Source organism: Filobasidium floriforme (assembly GCF_021052385.1).
Source record: "Filobasidium floriforme strain CBS 6241 chromosome Unknown HD553scaffold_14, whole genome shotgun sequence".
NCBI classification, from domain to species: domain Eukaryota; kingdom Fungi; phylum Basidiomycota; class Tremellomycetes; order Filobasidiales; family Filobasidiaceae; genus Filobasidium; species Filobasidium floriforme.
This window is the reverse complement of record NW_025763635.1, coordinates 75,286-90,989: the sequence shown is the minus strand read 5'-3', so window position 1 is coordinate 90,989 and position 15,704 is coordinate 75,286. Positions and strand designations below refer to the sequence as shown.

Below are 15,704 nucleotides of genomic sequence, written 5' to 3'. Positions count from 1 at the left end.
CAATTCGGTCAAAGACGAGCTGGACCCGGGGCTATTCGAGCCTGGCGAGACAGCCAGCCGACACAGCCATCTCACGTTCGGACTCAAGATTGTCATCAACCTCGACTGGTAAGTAACCGGACCTGAGCGATATACCCTGGTCAAGCTGACCTGTTGACCGCCCAATTGTTACAGGTTCGCTGTGAAGGGGGTCATGGGCTCTTCTGTCGGCGTGTTATACGCTGCGATTGGCAATCTGCCCCGGGACATGTGCTTCAAACGACGCTATACTGCGCTCTTGGCTGTGATCCCGGGTCCCAAGGAGCCGTCACGTACCTGCCTCAGTCGCATCTTGGAGCCGGTGATCGACGATATACAGCTATGCGAGAGAGGGTTTCGGGTCGAGGTCGGATCCCACGACGTAGCGACCTCACGACAAGTCTACGTCCAGGCCAGGGTCCTCTTGAACGCGTCCGACTTGCCCGCGACTCGGAAGCTGGCTGAGACCGTAGGACACAGCCACAAACGTCGTCCCTGTCATCACTGTGGGATCTCCAAAGAGATGATCAATGATCCTGCCGCCTATCACCCTCGCGAGCTGGTCGACAACGATGCCCAGGCACAACTCAGGGCCACATTCGAGTACGAAGTGGCAGATGATGAACGCCGTGCCGTGATCGAAGATAGGCACGGCGTCAGGTTCTCCCCAATCGCTCGGCTCGTCGGTTTCGAACATTCTGCAACAAACCCCCCGGACCCCCTGCACAACTCGTTTCTGGGCATCTCGAAGCGATTCGTGAACCTCTTAACCGAGATGGGGCTGTTCGAGGACGATGACGAGTCCATCGTCGCATTTAGAGGCGTTTTCGAGACAAGTAATTATCCTGGACATCTAGGTCGCTTGCCCAACCGGATTACGAAACAGTTCGCCACTGTGAAGGGCAAGAAGGCAGCCGGGGGAGGACTGAAAGCTGACCAGTGGAAGCGAGTGATCCAACTCTTACCGGTTGCGCTTTACGCAGCTTGGCGAGAAGCGGATAGCGACCAAATATTGAGCCAGCCGTTGGAAGATGAAGACGGGGAGATACCCCCGGCCGACAGAGCGGATGCCGCGCCTACACGACAATCTTGGTTCAACGCCGCTATATCCCTTTGTGCCGGGATCCGAATACTACACGCACATGAGCTGAGTCTGAACGCTGCGTATGCTGCAATCGATGACATCGCAGACTCGGCCCGCGCCATCCTCGCCCTAGGTGGACGTCTTACCATTAATTGGCATCTCGCCATGCATTTGTAAGGCCCGGGAGCGGCCCCCAATGGGGGTCCCCCTGGACAGGCTGACGGGACGCAGGAATGAGGCAAGGTATGGGTAGACATCTAGATGTAATAACGGATGTAGAGCTATTACAGAGGTACTAGTTCTACATCCAAACAACAACACCGAAAAGTACCCCCGGCGGGAGTCGCATACGGGAGTCGCGTACGGCGCGTCCGACGCGTCACGTGACCGCTATAACAGGATCCCCCCCCTAGATGCGGTCTCCGAACGCATCAAGCGTCGGCGTACTCTTGTCGACCAGGCTGCGGTAGATGAGGGTAGCGCTTGTGAAACGCTGCGACGACCTTGTCGTCGTGATCGAATTCGGCGGGGCTAACCCACTCGTTCGATTCATCCCCGTACCCTTCAAATCGCACTAGGTACTGGGTCTTCTTCCCGGACCTCCCGGATCGCAACGCTTTCGAGTGTACGATCTCGGACACGACATACCCCAAGTCGCCGTTGTCGAGGACTTTGGGGGTAGGCGGTTCAACCACCTCTCTTCCTTCCAGCTCGTTGGCCCGATAGGGGATGAGCAACGACACGTGGAAGACGGGATGCACCCGGCGTAACTGCGCGGGGAGTTCCAGCCTCCTCGCCATCTTGCTCTGGCCGATGACTTCCGTGATTCGGAAGGGCCCCAGCGTCTTCATCGAGAGCTTCTGGCTGGGGCGCACCGACGTCAAGTTCTTGGTAGATAACATTACCAGGTCCCCTACGTTGTAACCCTCGTCAGGGACGGCGGTACGCTTCCGATTTGCGTACTTCGCCATGTCTTTCCGCGCCTGTTCCAGCGCCTCCTTCACCGACTTGTAGATCCCGTCGAGTCGGTCTCGGTACTCTCCCGCCGATTCCACCGCCTCTTCCCTAGTGCCGGGCACTGGCAGGGAGAAGGTATGTTCCCTTCCCTCGGACGCCATGAATGGCGACATCCCGATGGCAGAGTGCTTCGCGTTGTTGTACGCGAACTCCGCCATGGAGAGTAACTCCGCCCAATCGTCCTGGAGGAAGTTGACGTATGACCGCAAGTACTGCTCCAAGGTGGAGTTACTTCGCTCGGTCTGTCCGTCCGTCTCCGGGTGGAACGCCGTGGAGTAACTATTCTCCACGTTCGCCATGCGGCACAGATCTTTCCAGAAGCGCGAGGTGAACAACGTACCTCGATCCGAAATGATCTGCTTCGGGAACCCATGCAAACACACCCATCGGTCAAGGAATAACCGCGCCAAGAATGTGGCGTCGTTATCCTTTCGACAAGCGACGAAGTGCGCTCGCTTGCTGAACCGATCGACGATCACCAGGATCGAATTGGACCCCATAGACTCGGGCAGGTCCGTGATGTGATCCCAAGTGATCGATTCGTATGGTCCCGCCGGTACCGGCAGCGGCGCTAGTTCGCCGACAGGCTTCATTCGGGGTCGCCGATTGCGCTGACATATGCTGCAGCTAGCGACGTACTCCCCGATCCACTTCGCCATCCCAGGCCAGTAGAAGTCCCTACTGGTTAGCTCCACGGTCTTGTCCCGCCCCCAATGGCCGGCGGCCTTCCCGTCATGTAGGCGCTTCATCAGCTCTACCTTGATGTTCCCCGCGTTAGGAACATACACCAACCCGTTGTACAGGAGAACCCCAGTGGGGCTCAAGCTGTATCGCTCATTCGCCAAGGTCCCCGCCTTGAGCTGCGCTACGAGCTCTTTCGCCACCGGGTCGTCCTGCGCCGCCGGTATCAGCGCTTTCACCATCCAATCGCCCAGTGCGGGGATGGTGCCATTCAACCGCAAAGGCGGTCGTTCAACCGGACTACACCCTTCAGGGGGTGCGTCTTCGACAGGCCGGAGCAGAGTCTCCGCTCGCTTCGGTTCTGTCTCCTCCATCAACTCTTCCCGACGACTCAACGCGTCGGCCTTCCCGTTCTCCGTCCCCGGTTTGTACTCCAGGGTGTAGGAGATCTGGTTCAACAGCTGCGACCATCGCGCCTGCCGTTGAGACAATACCTTGTCTCTCTTGAAGTACTCCAAGTTCTTGTGATCCGTGAGGATCCGAACGGGGTACTTGTTGTCGAGATAATGTCGCCATATCCGACTGCAATAGACGATGGCCAACAGTTCCCTGTCGTGCACATCGTAGTTCCTCTCGGCGGGCGTCAGACTCTTTGACATGAACGCTACCGGGTGGAGCTTCCCATCGTCCCCTACCTGGGACATCACCGCGCCGATCGCTCCAGAGGAAGCGTCGGTCTCGAGCACCACTTGGCGCTCCTCGTTGTAGTGCGCCAATATAGGCGCCTGGGTGAAGGACTCCTTCAATTCCCGGAACGCAGCGTCAGCGGCTGCCGTCCAGGAGTACTTCACCCCTTTCTTCGTCAGGGCCGTCATTCCCTGAATCTTCTTGGAGTAGTTCTGGATGAACCTCCGATAATAGTTTGCAAATCCTAAAAAGGACTGCAGTCCCCGAATGTTCTTCGGGGGGGCCCAGTCCAAAACGGACTTGACCTTGGAGGGGTTCATGCTGACCCCCGTCGGGGCAATATCGTACCCCAAGAATTCGGTAGCCACCGTATCGAACTCACACTTCTCCGCCTTCGCATACAGGCCATTTGCCTGCAGCCTCTTCATAACCTCCTTGACCTGACCGTCATGGGTCTCCTGGTCGGAGGAGTAAATAAGTATGTCGTCGAGGTAAACGACGACGCACACATCCAAAAGGTCCTGGAAAACCTCGTTCATCCACCGCTGAAAGGTAGCGGGGGCGTTGGTCAAGCCGAACGGCATGACCAAACATTCGAACAGACCAAAACGTGTAGTAAACGCGGTCTTCCAAATGTCTTCTTCTTTTACGCGTAGCAGGTTGTACGCGCCTCGGAGGTCCATCTTCGTGTAGACCTTCGCGCCCTTCAACCTGTCTAGCGTCTCTGAGATGAGGGGTAGGGGCGTCCTATCCTTCACCGTAATGTCGTTAAGGCGACGGTAATCGATGCACATACGCATCTCGCCGCCTTTCTTCGGTACGAACAGTACCGGGCTCGAACAGGGCGACTTCGACGGCCTGATGAACCCCTTCTCCAAATTTTCTTTCAACCACTTCTTTAGCTCCTCGCTTTCCCGCTGGGAGTGGTTATAGAGCTTCTGGTACGTCGGCGACGTACCGGGCTTGAGTTCGATCGCATGGTCGATCGATCGCGTCGGGGGCAGTGTATCTGCCTTCGTCTTGGAGAACGCTCCAAGATGTTCATGATACTTCTCCGGTACCATGTCCCTCAGCTTCTCCATATACTCAGGAGGATCCAGATCGTCCTGGAACGAGTCCGTGGGTTTGACGTCCCAATCCCACAGGTCCGGGCGCCTCGCCCGCTCGTCGTCCTCTCGGGTCATCTGCATCTGCGCGACGACCAAATCCTCCGTGATAGACCCCTTCATCTTCTTGAACGGGTCGATCCCTCGTGTCTCCACTTCTACTTCGTCCGGAGCATACACCGTCTCGGGCCTCTTGAGGCATCCCGTGCTGATGCAGACATCCCCGAACGTCACCGCGTTGGAGTCCCATTGGATATGCGGGTTGTGTCTCCGCAGCCAAGGGATACCTAGTACCACCGGGTACCCACTCAAATCGGTGAGGTGGAACTCGGTCAGTTCCAGGTGCACTCCCGTACGTACCAGCGTACGAGCCTTCTGGGTGATCCTTCCTCCCTGGATCTCCCGACCATCGATCACCGTCACTACCCGCGGTGTCTCGAGGTCCGTTACGTCGAATCCATGTAGCGACGCGAATGTCCGATCCATGAACATCCCGGTCGCTCCCGAATCCAACAACATGAGTGCTTGGACCGGCACTCCTTCCGGGTAGAACACTCCTACCAACGTCAGATGGCTATCTGGACCGTTGGGTACTCCGCTTGCACCCAGCTGCAAGGGGATCCGGCTACCTCCTCGTGCTCCCCCATTCGGGGTCCTTTGATGATCCGTTATTCTGTAAGGCCCGGGAGCGGCCCCCGATGGGGGTCCCCCTGGACAGGCTGACGGGACGCAGGAATGAGGCAAGGTATGGGTAGACATCTAGATGTAATAACGGATGTAGAGCTATTACAGAGGTACTAGTTCTACATCCAAACAACAACACCGAAAAGTACCCCCGACGGGAGTCGCATACGGGAGTTGCGTACGGCGTGTCCGACGCGTCACGTGACCGCTATAACACATTACCCGAAATTCGTGATGATGTACGGCCCGCTTTCAGGCTTTGGCACATATCCGTTCGAGCGAAACAACGGTGCCCTGGCCAATATCAACCACAATGGACAGGAACGAGACGTCCCCTCTACATGCTTGAGAGGTTGGTTACTGGAATCGGGGATAGCCAGGATAGTAAACACGCCGGCGCCTGATGCGACAGAAGCGGAGAAGGAGGCGTTGAGGGCTCTCATGGCCGACAAATCGGCCGTCCAAGGGACATTGATGTTGGACGAAGCTCGCGGGAACGCAGCGAATAAGAAGATACGCCTCCCCACGCCCTTCGAGAACGGTCATGTTGTGGATCTATCTCGATATCTCGCATACCAGCCACTGCTACGCTACGTTCAGGAACATCACCCGGAATATCGTCTGGTCGACGCAGCTTATATGCTGGGAGAGGACCCCTGCCTGCCAGCACGTTCAACTTCATACCGCGTCTACACACACGCCATTTACACGGGGTTCAAGTCAGTTCGCTTTGTCTTCAGTGTTACCGGGCGAGGCTTCTGACTCAGCATGTCTCGAGCACTATAGGTTCTGTTCTTTACTATATACCCGGACTAGGAGGGATCAGTTTGCTTTAGTATCTCCGGCTGTAGGAAACCCCGACGGTCCCCGCGAGCTCTGCAGACTGAGGCTGTTCCTGAGCGTCAAGCTTCGGGTTCCACACCTGGATCGACCCTTGCAACTTACGCTAGGGCTCGTTGAGTTTCTGGAGCCTGCGGGTGGGCAATATCCATGGCAATATCGGTTCGTAGCAGCCATACCGCGGTGCAATCCGTATTCCCCGACGCTGAAGCACTGATCCACCCTGCGTGATCACAGGTCAATTGACCTCGGTCTGAGGATATATCGCAAGCGATACCAGGCACCGGTATTCATTCCTTTGGAGAACATGAAAGCGTCGACGATCGTTACAGAGATAGAGACTCGTTCGGACGGGATCTGCCTGGTCTCCACCTCGTGCGAGAAAGATGGCGAAGAGCCGGAATACTGGCTCAATAGCGATGAGTTACCGGGTCAGAACCAGGATGACGGCGATGAAGATGAGGGCTTCTAATCTTTACTGGTGAGGCACACGTGATGTATGTCGGACATGATGCTCAGGCGGTCACGGACGTCAGGTACAAAGGACCGCGCAGGCCGAAAGCTAACAAACGAGCTCTTTCGATACAGATTTGACGGTGTACATAGGACATTTTGATGTAGACGATGTGAGTCTATCGCTGTCGGCTCGCTGTGACGCAGGCAGAAGAACGGGTGAGCTGACCTGCCCTCTCTCATTACGTTAGGCTATTGATGACCCACAATCGCCGGGTTTGTCAGTGTCACAGATCAGGAAAACATGATCGATTCGGTCGGGAAGGTTGCAGGTAACGTGTCGCCGCCCGGCTGGGTCTCGTCGTCGGGTTGAGTCTTGTCGTTGTCTTGAGTTCCGAGACCTCCCACCCCAAAGGCACCCCAATCGACCCCGGGGAACATCGTGTCGAAGTCCAGTTCTTGGGGCCCAGAAACCACATCAGTGCCTAGGTAAGTGTCGTCTTGTGTCTCGTTCGGACGCTGGCTGTTCAAGTTTGGAAAGTAGTCGTTGTTGTTGCTGACTTGGTCGTCTTGTAGATCCCATCGAACGGATCGGTTGTTGGTGAGTGGCTGGGAGTCCCGATCGTATGGGTTTCTCGAGTCCGAGGGCTGACGGGATGGACCGGCTCGAGGAGTCACAGACAGCCCAGGGACATCCGCCCTGCCAGGGTTTTGAGAAGAGGGGGCACGGGGGAATTCGATATCGTCCTCCAAGTGAGCACCGGACTCGTTGCCTTCTTCAACATGAGGCAGACCAGGCGGAATGCCAACCTTGCGTCGCTTTGCTGGATTTTCTGGATTGGATGGACGCCCACGCTCGTGCTCGGAGTCGCTGATGGCTTGGTCACGAGGGGTAGATGCGGATGTGGAGGGAACGGTTGACTGTGAGCGAGCCCTGTCTCCACCTGCCTGCGTGTTCTTCTTCCCGCCCGGTTTGCTGATTGACCATGCGTGCGTCTTATACCACATCGAAGTCTTGACCTGTTCCGGATCGGTAGGGACGTCGCAGGGTACGATCGGCAAATCGGGATGATCATCCAGCCATTCGTCCGTAAACATCCATCGCTGGGGCGCCTCCCAAAGGAATTCGTAGTCGGCGGGAAGGTATGGCATAGCGTCGGGAGGTGTGAAGTTAGGCGCCTCGCTGAGTGGATGAATCGCGGTCCCGGAGATCTTGCTTCCACCGCTGTTCTTGCAGTTGTATATCTTGAAGAAGGCGGTCAGGAACTGGACCAGGCAATAAGCAGCGAGTGAGTTCATCGTCATCGGGGCATAGGAGTCGAATCGGAAGACTGACCTCTTGCGAGTAGACTGTATCTTGCATCGGCCAGTGCCAAAGCTTCTTCCCCTCTCCATCTGGGGTACTCGATACTGGAGGAATCAACGCGTAGATGGTCTCCATGCAAGCCCATTCCTCCCCTTGAAACTCGGGTATCAAGGCTCGCTTCGCCTTGACCCACTTTTGCATCTGGAGGTGATCGAGCCGTAAGTACCCACACGGATCGCGGCCATAGCGCTCGGGGCTTACCACTGTCAACTTTGATCGCACTCCGGTCTTGCTGTAACCCGCACTACTCCTTTCCGGCTTTCCTACACGTTCCAAACTCTTGAGCTGGGCTTTCTTCTCGCTGAGGGTTCGCAGCACTTCGGGGGGTCCTTGTGAGTCTCGGTCCTCCAACGCCTTGATCTCCTCTTCTAAAGCTGCCCTCTGCTCGACATCAACCGATGGTGCACGCCGCTTGAGCTTCTTTCGCTTCCAAGCTTGTTGGAGGAGTTTGAAGCGGGCAGATATGGCGGACGAGTAGATGTTCTTGTTGTCTTTGAAGGCGGGTAGCGTCTCGCGGACCATGTCGGCAGTGATTGGCAGTGAGTCGAGATGGTATTCGAGGATGGTCTGCAGTTTCGAGGTCTGGATCTCGTTTCGTTCAGAGCTCAAAGGCTGATCGAAATCCCATCGCATAGCTTCGTGACCATCATCCGCCCCAGACGCCATTCTCAATCTCGGCCACGGCTCCGTATCCGTTGGGTATCCGACCGGAGGAGTACATCCGTACGCCACCACGACTGCCAACGTGACAACCTTGCGAACGTCCTTCGACAGATCACTTTCCTCTTCCCGGTCTTCCATCCCGCCCCGCCGCACCTGGGCCTCCAATTCCGTCAACCGTAAGTTCTGGCGCTCCAGCTGCTGCATGGCGTCTTGCAATAACCCGTTCTGCTTTTGTATAGTAGCCTCTTTCGCCGCTCCCGATTGCGTGAGTCTCCTGATCTCTTGCTCCATGTTGGCGACCTGAGTGACCAGCTTGTTTTGCGTGGTCTGTAGACTCGTGAACAACTGTCCGAATTGTCGCTGCATTTGGCCTGCAGGCTGGACACGGGTCGGAGGTCGGGGAGTGACAGAATCATCTTGTTGGCGTTGAGAGGTCGAGGAAGAAGTTGCTTGGTGAGTTGGTCTGACGGCAGGCTGCTTGTAGGGAACGGTGAAATTGTGGTTGGTACTGAGTGTCTTCCTCCCGTTGGTCCCTACAAATCCTTCGGCTACTTGAAACCCCGTACGTGCCATTCCGCTACCCGTTCCGAAAACCTCATCCGTACCCGATGTTGACCCCTCTCGGCCTGACGTCGATCCCTCTCGACTACTCCGATCCGACCTATACCCTTCGCCATCGCTTCGGTCACCGTATCTGAGGGTCTCGACGGTCCGAGGAGCTGCCGGAAAGGACTTTGATTGTACGGGTGTGGTTTCTTGGCTCGACCTAGATAGAGGAGTTCGATGAGGGTGAGGTTGGGGGGTATGTTGACAGGGTGAGTCCAGTCCTCCTCTGTTCGCTCTGGGTGTGATTGAGGTTCCGATCGGAGCACGGGGAGTTGGGGTACCGTTCAGGTCCCCTCTAGCGGGGGCCGGCATCACGGTCGTTTGTTCGGGCTTGTCGATCGTTTGTTGATGATGTCGCTGTTCGACAGGGACGACGAGTCGGGGAGCCTGCCAAGCTCTGGACCAGGAAGATATCAAAGGTGAGCACAAAGTGTATTGGTATTGGGAGATGCGGCGAGGACAGGAGGAGAGGCGACCAGGATGGAGTTGTTCGTCGTTTTCCGGGCGGTCCTACATCTTATATCTAATCGTCTAGCTCTAGGAGTCGGGGTAGTATTCCGGCAGCAGATCGGAGGCAGATTGCGATGATTATGGTATTATGTACGGATCCGGTATCGATGTAGCTCAAGGTGTATGAGAATATATGAATCGAAAACACGTCGAGAATGTTGTTCATATGAGCTGTGTTTACACCGTGTATGAGGGGTCGTATGAACCGTGAATGAGCCGCGTCATATGCTTAGGTAATATGAGCTATCACATATTGGGTATAAATGCCGACAATAAGGCGTGTATATGACGTGTCATTTTAGGTAGTAAGTTAGGTCCATATTAGGCTCATTTTCGGTGTTTTGTCCGTGAATGAGACGACCTATTGTCGGTTGGATCCCGGAGTGCGAGCGGACATTGAGAGGTTTCTGTATCTGTGGTCGTATTTACACGCATGGGTGTCCGCGCGCGCGAAACCCTGCTTAGGTAATCAGAGCGACGAGGGCAAAAGGCAGCTAGCACGCCGGATCAGATGATCACTTATGGCTACCGTGCAGTTCAAGGCCATCTTGCCAGCATCGGCATGAAAGTCACCCGTGAACAAGTACGAGCTCTTCTTCGGGAAATCAACCCAGCCTCTGCAGCCCTAAGAAGAGCCGTTGTACGCAATCGACGGGTCTACAAGGTTCCCTTCCCTAATTCGCTATGGCATATCGATGGCCAGCACAAGCTCATCCGATGGAAGTTTGTTATACATGGGGGTGTAGATGGGTACAGCCGAGTGTGCGTCTTCATGAAAGCTAGCGACAACAACAGGGCCGAAACTGTTGAGCAGCTGTTCTTGACTGGAACTGAGGAGTGGGGATGGCCGCAACGAGTAAGAGTGGATTACGGTGGGGAAAACATGGGCATATGGAAGCAGATGATTGCAATTAGAAGTTAGTCAAGCACCGGTAATATGTCTACCTTATCCTGACTCTTTTACTTCGTGCTTTAGATACTGTGAAGGCCCCTTTCATCCGAGGAAAGTCAACACATAACACTCCGATCGAGAGACACTGGAAGAGTGTGGGGGAAAAGTTTACACAAAAGTACTCCAGGACCTTTGCCGAACTTGAACGACTACATGACCTCGACGTCGATGATCCAGTAGACATCTTTTGCCTACATCATTGCTTCCTTCCCCTCGTAAACCTTACAATCGCCTCCCATGTGGCTGCACATAATCACCACCCTAGCGCTACGAAGGGTACAAGAGGCTGGTCACCCCTACGTACATGGATTCACGGGAACGTTGAAGCAGCGAAGCGGGGTATGGATCTTGATTTATACCCCACGGATGGTTTGGTAGATGGCAACGGCTTCATTGATGAAGTTCTAGAAGAGGAGGAGGAGGAGGACGAGGACGAAGAACAAGCCGAGGTCAACCAGATGCGAGCTGCAAACTGGCCTTCCGAACAAGAACGAGCCGATCAAGACCGACCAGTCGGGGATACAGACCCATACGTCCAAGTCGAGCGGTATCACGAGTTACTACCACCACTGCTGAAGGAAGAAGACTTTCGACAGACCCTTCGTCAACATTTCCCTCCTCCCACTCAGCACAGTGCCGACGATGTTGCCGATGACGCAGGGTTGTTCAGTACAGTGCAATACTTAGCCGTTAGAGCATGGGTACATGATTCCCTATTAGCCAGGCAAACGGACGAGACGTTGTAATCGATGACGTTGTGCAGATCCATCGTATCTTAGGCTAAGCATGACTTAACTAGCCTAGCCAATCAGACAAGCAGTTGAACAAAAGAATTTGATGGGGTTTCATCGTCGTCGTCATACGTTCGTCTAAGCGAACAACAAAACAACAAACAACAAGATTACTCGCCTTCGTAGCTTCGTATATACCTACGACCTTCTTGCCTTCGTACAACTTGTTTGCTCTAACTTTACCTATCGTTAGTCCCGCATAACTTTCTCTCAATCCTACTCCTACATTACACGTACGCAACCTCTAGCTTCAAAATGCCTACTGCCGAAGCCATTGCTGGTAAGCTTCTACGCATACGTGTTGTGAGGGGTTGACATACCTTTACCGACATGCCTTTACACTGATAGAATTGACGGAGAAGATGGCTACGGCCACTGCTACCGAGCTGGGGGCTCTCTCCCAGACTTTGATCGGTAAGTATACTTTAGCTATGCCTCTCATCTTGTTGCTAATGCTACGCATGTGTACGAACAGCCGAAGTCCAGAAGAGGTCGAAGCAGGAGGAGGAGGAACGGGAGAAGGAGAAGAGGGCCGAGGAGGAAAGGGAAGCGGTCAGGCTTGTTAGCGTGGTAAGTAATCGTGCTAGTCTATGACTAACTTATACAAAGCTCACGGTTGGTGTTTCACTTGCAGGCCGAGACGATCCGGGAGTGGCTTCCTCAACAAGGACCTCGAGGGTTGATGAGGGCGGCGTTGGCTCGGTGGGATGGTGAGTTATAGTATACCTGCTACACTAGACATCGACTGGACTATCGTTCTACTAGTTATACTTGGGCTAATCTCGATTGCACGTACGGTATCTTTTGCTTAGCGCAACATCCCGAAGACGCCACCACCACCACCACCACCGACAAGAAGGCCGAGAAGACGGTCGTTCCCCCCGTCCCCCAACCCCCTCCCGCCGCCGACTCCTCCTCCTCCGGCCCCAGTCGAGAACGCCGGGCCTCGACTCCCTTGAAGGACGTCTTAAAGGCCTTCGTCCTGGCCGCCACCCCACAGAAGAAGAGGAGGGTCGTGGTTGAGGAGGATGACTCGGATGACGTCGAGTACCTCAGGGAGGACGGGCCTTCGCCCAAAAAGGCGATCAAGTTCGCCGCGAGGAGGAACGCAAGGGCGGAGAAGGGGAAGGGGAGGGCCAGCCGAGTGGAAGAAGTGGAGGACGAGTTCGGGGAGGGCGACGACTTTGTCCTGCCTCTTACGAAGCCCAAGCATTGGAAAGATGAAGCGTGGAGACGGGCCAACGTAAGCAAAACTAAACCCAGTCAAGGCTAAGTTAGGCTAAGTTAGGCTAATAACCCTTGTACGAACGTCTTTGTAGAAGGCCTACGAGATCATGTCCAACCCGGACGCAGTAGTGGTCCCCGACGAATGCTACTGCAAGACATGCAATGGGCGAACGCGATCCGGTGCGTTTCCGAACGACAAGCTTCGGGTGGCTTGTGACAAGGCCTTCGACCATTGCGTGGTCATACCGGGGGAGAAGGAGGCCTGTGTAAGGTGTATCTGGAGGTACGGCGAGCCCTGCGACTTCGAGAAGAGACCATATGTGGTCAAAGAACGCAAGCCGATGATCGTCAGGATCACCAACCCCCTCCCCGCCACCCCCGTCACCCCCGTCACCCCCACTCCCGCCGGGCCCGCTAGTCAAGCTCTGGCCCAACTCCAGCCCGCCCTGATGGATCCGACCACGGGCAAGTTCTGGTTCCAGGCTGGAGGTTCTGGTAGTTAGGCTTTGTATCTTTTTTTTGGGTGGTACGGGTTCCTTTTTTTGTTTTTTAAAATACGATATATGCACAATCAGCCTGAATAAAGTACAAGTTAGGCTAAGTAGTCTTGGTAAGCCTAACAGGCCTATCCGAACGTCTAAGCGGCCCAACATAAGGCGATCTCTTCCTCTTTTTCCCAACTTTCGACGAGGACGCTGACGCAGCCGGAGTTTCAGCTGAATCATGTTGAACTACAGCAACGGGGTCGACAGGGATTGTGTTTTGCACCTATTCAGTGTTCAGTAATCAGTTGAATGCAAAGACGTTGTGGTGACAGGAATCTATCGGCCCCGACGGTCGCCTACTTCCTACATCCGCGGTTCGCTCTCGACTACCTCGACCTCGCCGCTGTTGGTCACGGTGGATTACTAGGCGGCAGCCGACGGTGGATTAGAAGGTTTCATCGGACGACGGGAGACGGGATACACGTGTATAGGTCGAGGCATACGGGCAGAGGAGAAGCGGAAGACGCACGGCCCGGAGTATAGACCGTTCCGGTACTTTACTCGGTCGCGCTGGCGTAAGCGTACGCTAGACACGTATAAAGGTCCCCACCTCGATATTCGATTCCCCTCTTTTCCATCGCCGTTTCACCGTTGTAGTAGTCAAGCAAGCAGTAGAGAGACCAGTAGTAGACGTTTATTCATAGCTTTTATCCCACATTTCACTTTCGGTAAACACCTACCGTTCGACCTCGCTGATTCGCCGCTTCGCGTTTCACGTTTACTTCCCATCACCCGCTTAAGACAACGGATCTATAGCTGGCTTCCGGACAAGGTTAAGTAGATCGGCGTCAGAGTACGGCCTTTGCTAGCTTGCCACCCCGAGAGGTTTCGAGTTATACGACTTCGACGTATCGCGTTTGATCGGAGATATCACCTTTTACCGTCGAACGTCACGTGACCTGAATCACGTGACGCTTACACGACTTTACCTGCCACCCACCCCCTATAGTCTACCGGGAACAGCACTTGCCTACCTGGACATCCATTACCACTCCTAGGCTTAGCAACCCTACCTACCTACCTACCTTACCGCCAACTCAGACGAGTTGTTGTTTGACGTCGTCATCGACGTTTGATCCCGAAGACCGGGATAGACCCCACAAAACTGGCGACACCAGTGTGATCGTTTAGCCCGAACTAGCCGAGGGTAGTATCACAGGGGGACATTCATCAAGACCGACACGTACGACGAGATTCGTATATCGACAAGCACGACGAGGATTCGTGTACCGACAAGCACGACGAGGATTCGTGTACCGACAGATTACCGTTGAGATATACCACATCGTACCCTTCAGTCATTAGATAAGGACTATCCAATATCATGCCTCCTAAACCTGAGACTCCCAATCCCGAGGGTTCCCCTCTTCCGGAGGGAAGGAGCAAGAGATCTATCCCCAGTGTCGGGAAGGATGGTGCTCCGTTCATGTTTTCGGGTACCGAAGTCGAAGACATCGAGGAGTGGATGGAAGACTTTGAGACGTTCGCCCAAGAGTACGAAATTTCGGAGAGTAACAGGTGCAATGAGGTGACTCGGTACACTTCCCATTCCGTTAAAGATGCTATTCGGGCGATGCCGGGGTATGCTGAGAAGGTTTGGGCAACGTTGAAAGATGAGATTATTGTGTCGTACCGTAACACAGTTTCCGGACTGGCGGCCACGATCGAGCAACTAGAATATCTCGCTAAGTCTACGGGAGAAAGGGGAATCAAGGCTCCGAAAGAATGGGAAGCTTACTTACGAGATTTCAGAGTTATTTCTAACAAGCTGAAGAAGAAGGGTCTCCTCGACGCAGACAGGGAAGCGTCTATCTTTCACAAGGGACTACCTAGTTCGGTTAGAGACCAACTCGAGAACAAGTATATGATGACGAGCAAGGTACGGGACACAAGCAAAGCTCCCCCCATCGCTGAACAGGTGCAGGTCGGCAGGGACCTATTCAACATGAACCGGTTCGACGCCAGGGAACGGTACGAGATTAGCGACGAGCAGATTGATGAAGAAAGGCGACGACAGGAAGGGTTTCACCAGTTGGTCGACGTAGTACGCGCCAAAGGCAGGAAGATCACTGGTACTACCGAAGGTATCGATCTGGGCGGAAAGCCGTCGTGGCTGGCACCGGGAATCGTTCCGGCCGAGCGATGGACGGACAGGCAAGGGGAGCGGACGATGAACCAGAACCGGATCCGTGACGCGCCACCTCATCAGCCAATTCGATCGGACACGGACAAAGATCTGGACTTGGTTATCGGGAAGCTTAAGCAGCTCAACGTGGGATCTGCTCAGTACTACAATGCCTACGTGACAGCCGTTCAAGAAGGATACGCGATTCAAGGACGGGTCCAACCCCCTATCTGGGCTTCGGAAAACGCTCCGCCTGCGGCGAGAGGAATGGGTCTACCTCGTGGAGTGGGCTTCCAGGGGATCTGCTTCTATTGCGGCAATGGAGGTCACAGAGTAAACGAGTGCGAGA

At 54.8% G+C, this 15,704-nt stretch overlaps 3 protein-coding genes across 3 annotated transcripts; 2 read left to right on the top strand and 1 right to left on the bottom strand.

Annotated features, from left to right (window-relative positions):
- Positions 1 to 5,514: 5,514 nt before the first annotated feature.
- Positions 5,515 to 6,589, top strand: HD553DRAFT_343010 (uncharacterized protein; the record flags this gene model as incomplete). The annotated part of the gene is made up of 3 exons (XM_046182827.1): positions 5,515 to 5,996; positions 6,064 to 6,279; positions 6,355 to 6,589. 3 exons carry the CDS (start codon positions 5,515 to 5,517, stop codon positions 6,587 to 6,589), a joined length of 933 nt encoding a protein of 310 aa, XP_046035608.1.
- Positions 6,590 to 6,864: 275 nt separating this feature from the next.
- On the bottom strand, positions 6,865 to 9,517 carry HD553DRAFT_343009 (uncharacterized protein; the record flags this gene model as incomplete). The annotated part of the gene is made up of 3 exons (XM_046182826.1): positions 6,865 to 7,836; positions 7,907 to 8,077; positions 8,138 to 9,517. 3 exons carry the CDS (start codon positions 9,515 to 9,517, stop codon positions 6,865 to 6,867), a joined length of 2,523 nt encoding a protein of 840 aa, XP_046035607.1.
- Positions 9,518 to 11,713: 2,196 nt separating this feature from the next.
- On the top strand, positions 11,714 to 13,188 carry HD553DRAFT_343007 (uncharacterized protein; the record flags this gene model as incomplete). The annotated part of the gene is made up of 6 exons (XM_046182825.1): positions 11,714 to 11,738; positions 11,807 to 11,872; positions 11,934 to 12,028; positions 12,093 to 12,168; positions 12,271 to 12,701; positions 12,778 to 13,188. The coding sequence occupies 6 exons, from the start codon at positions 11,714 to 11,716 to the stop codon at positions 13,186 to 13,188; spliced, it is 1,104 nt and encodes a 367-aa protein (XP_046035606.1).
- Between the last annotated feature and the right edge of the window lie 2,516 nt (positions 13,189 to 15,704).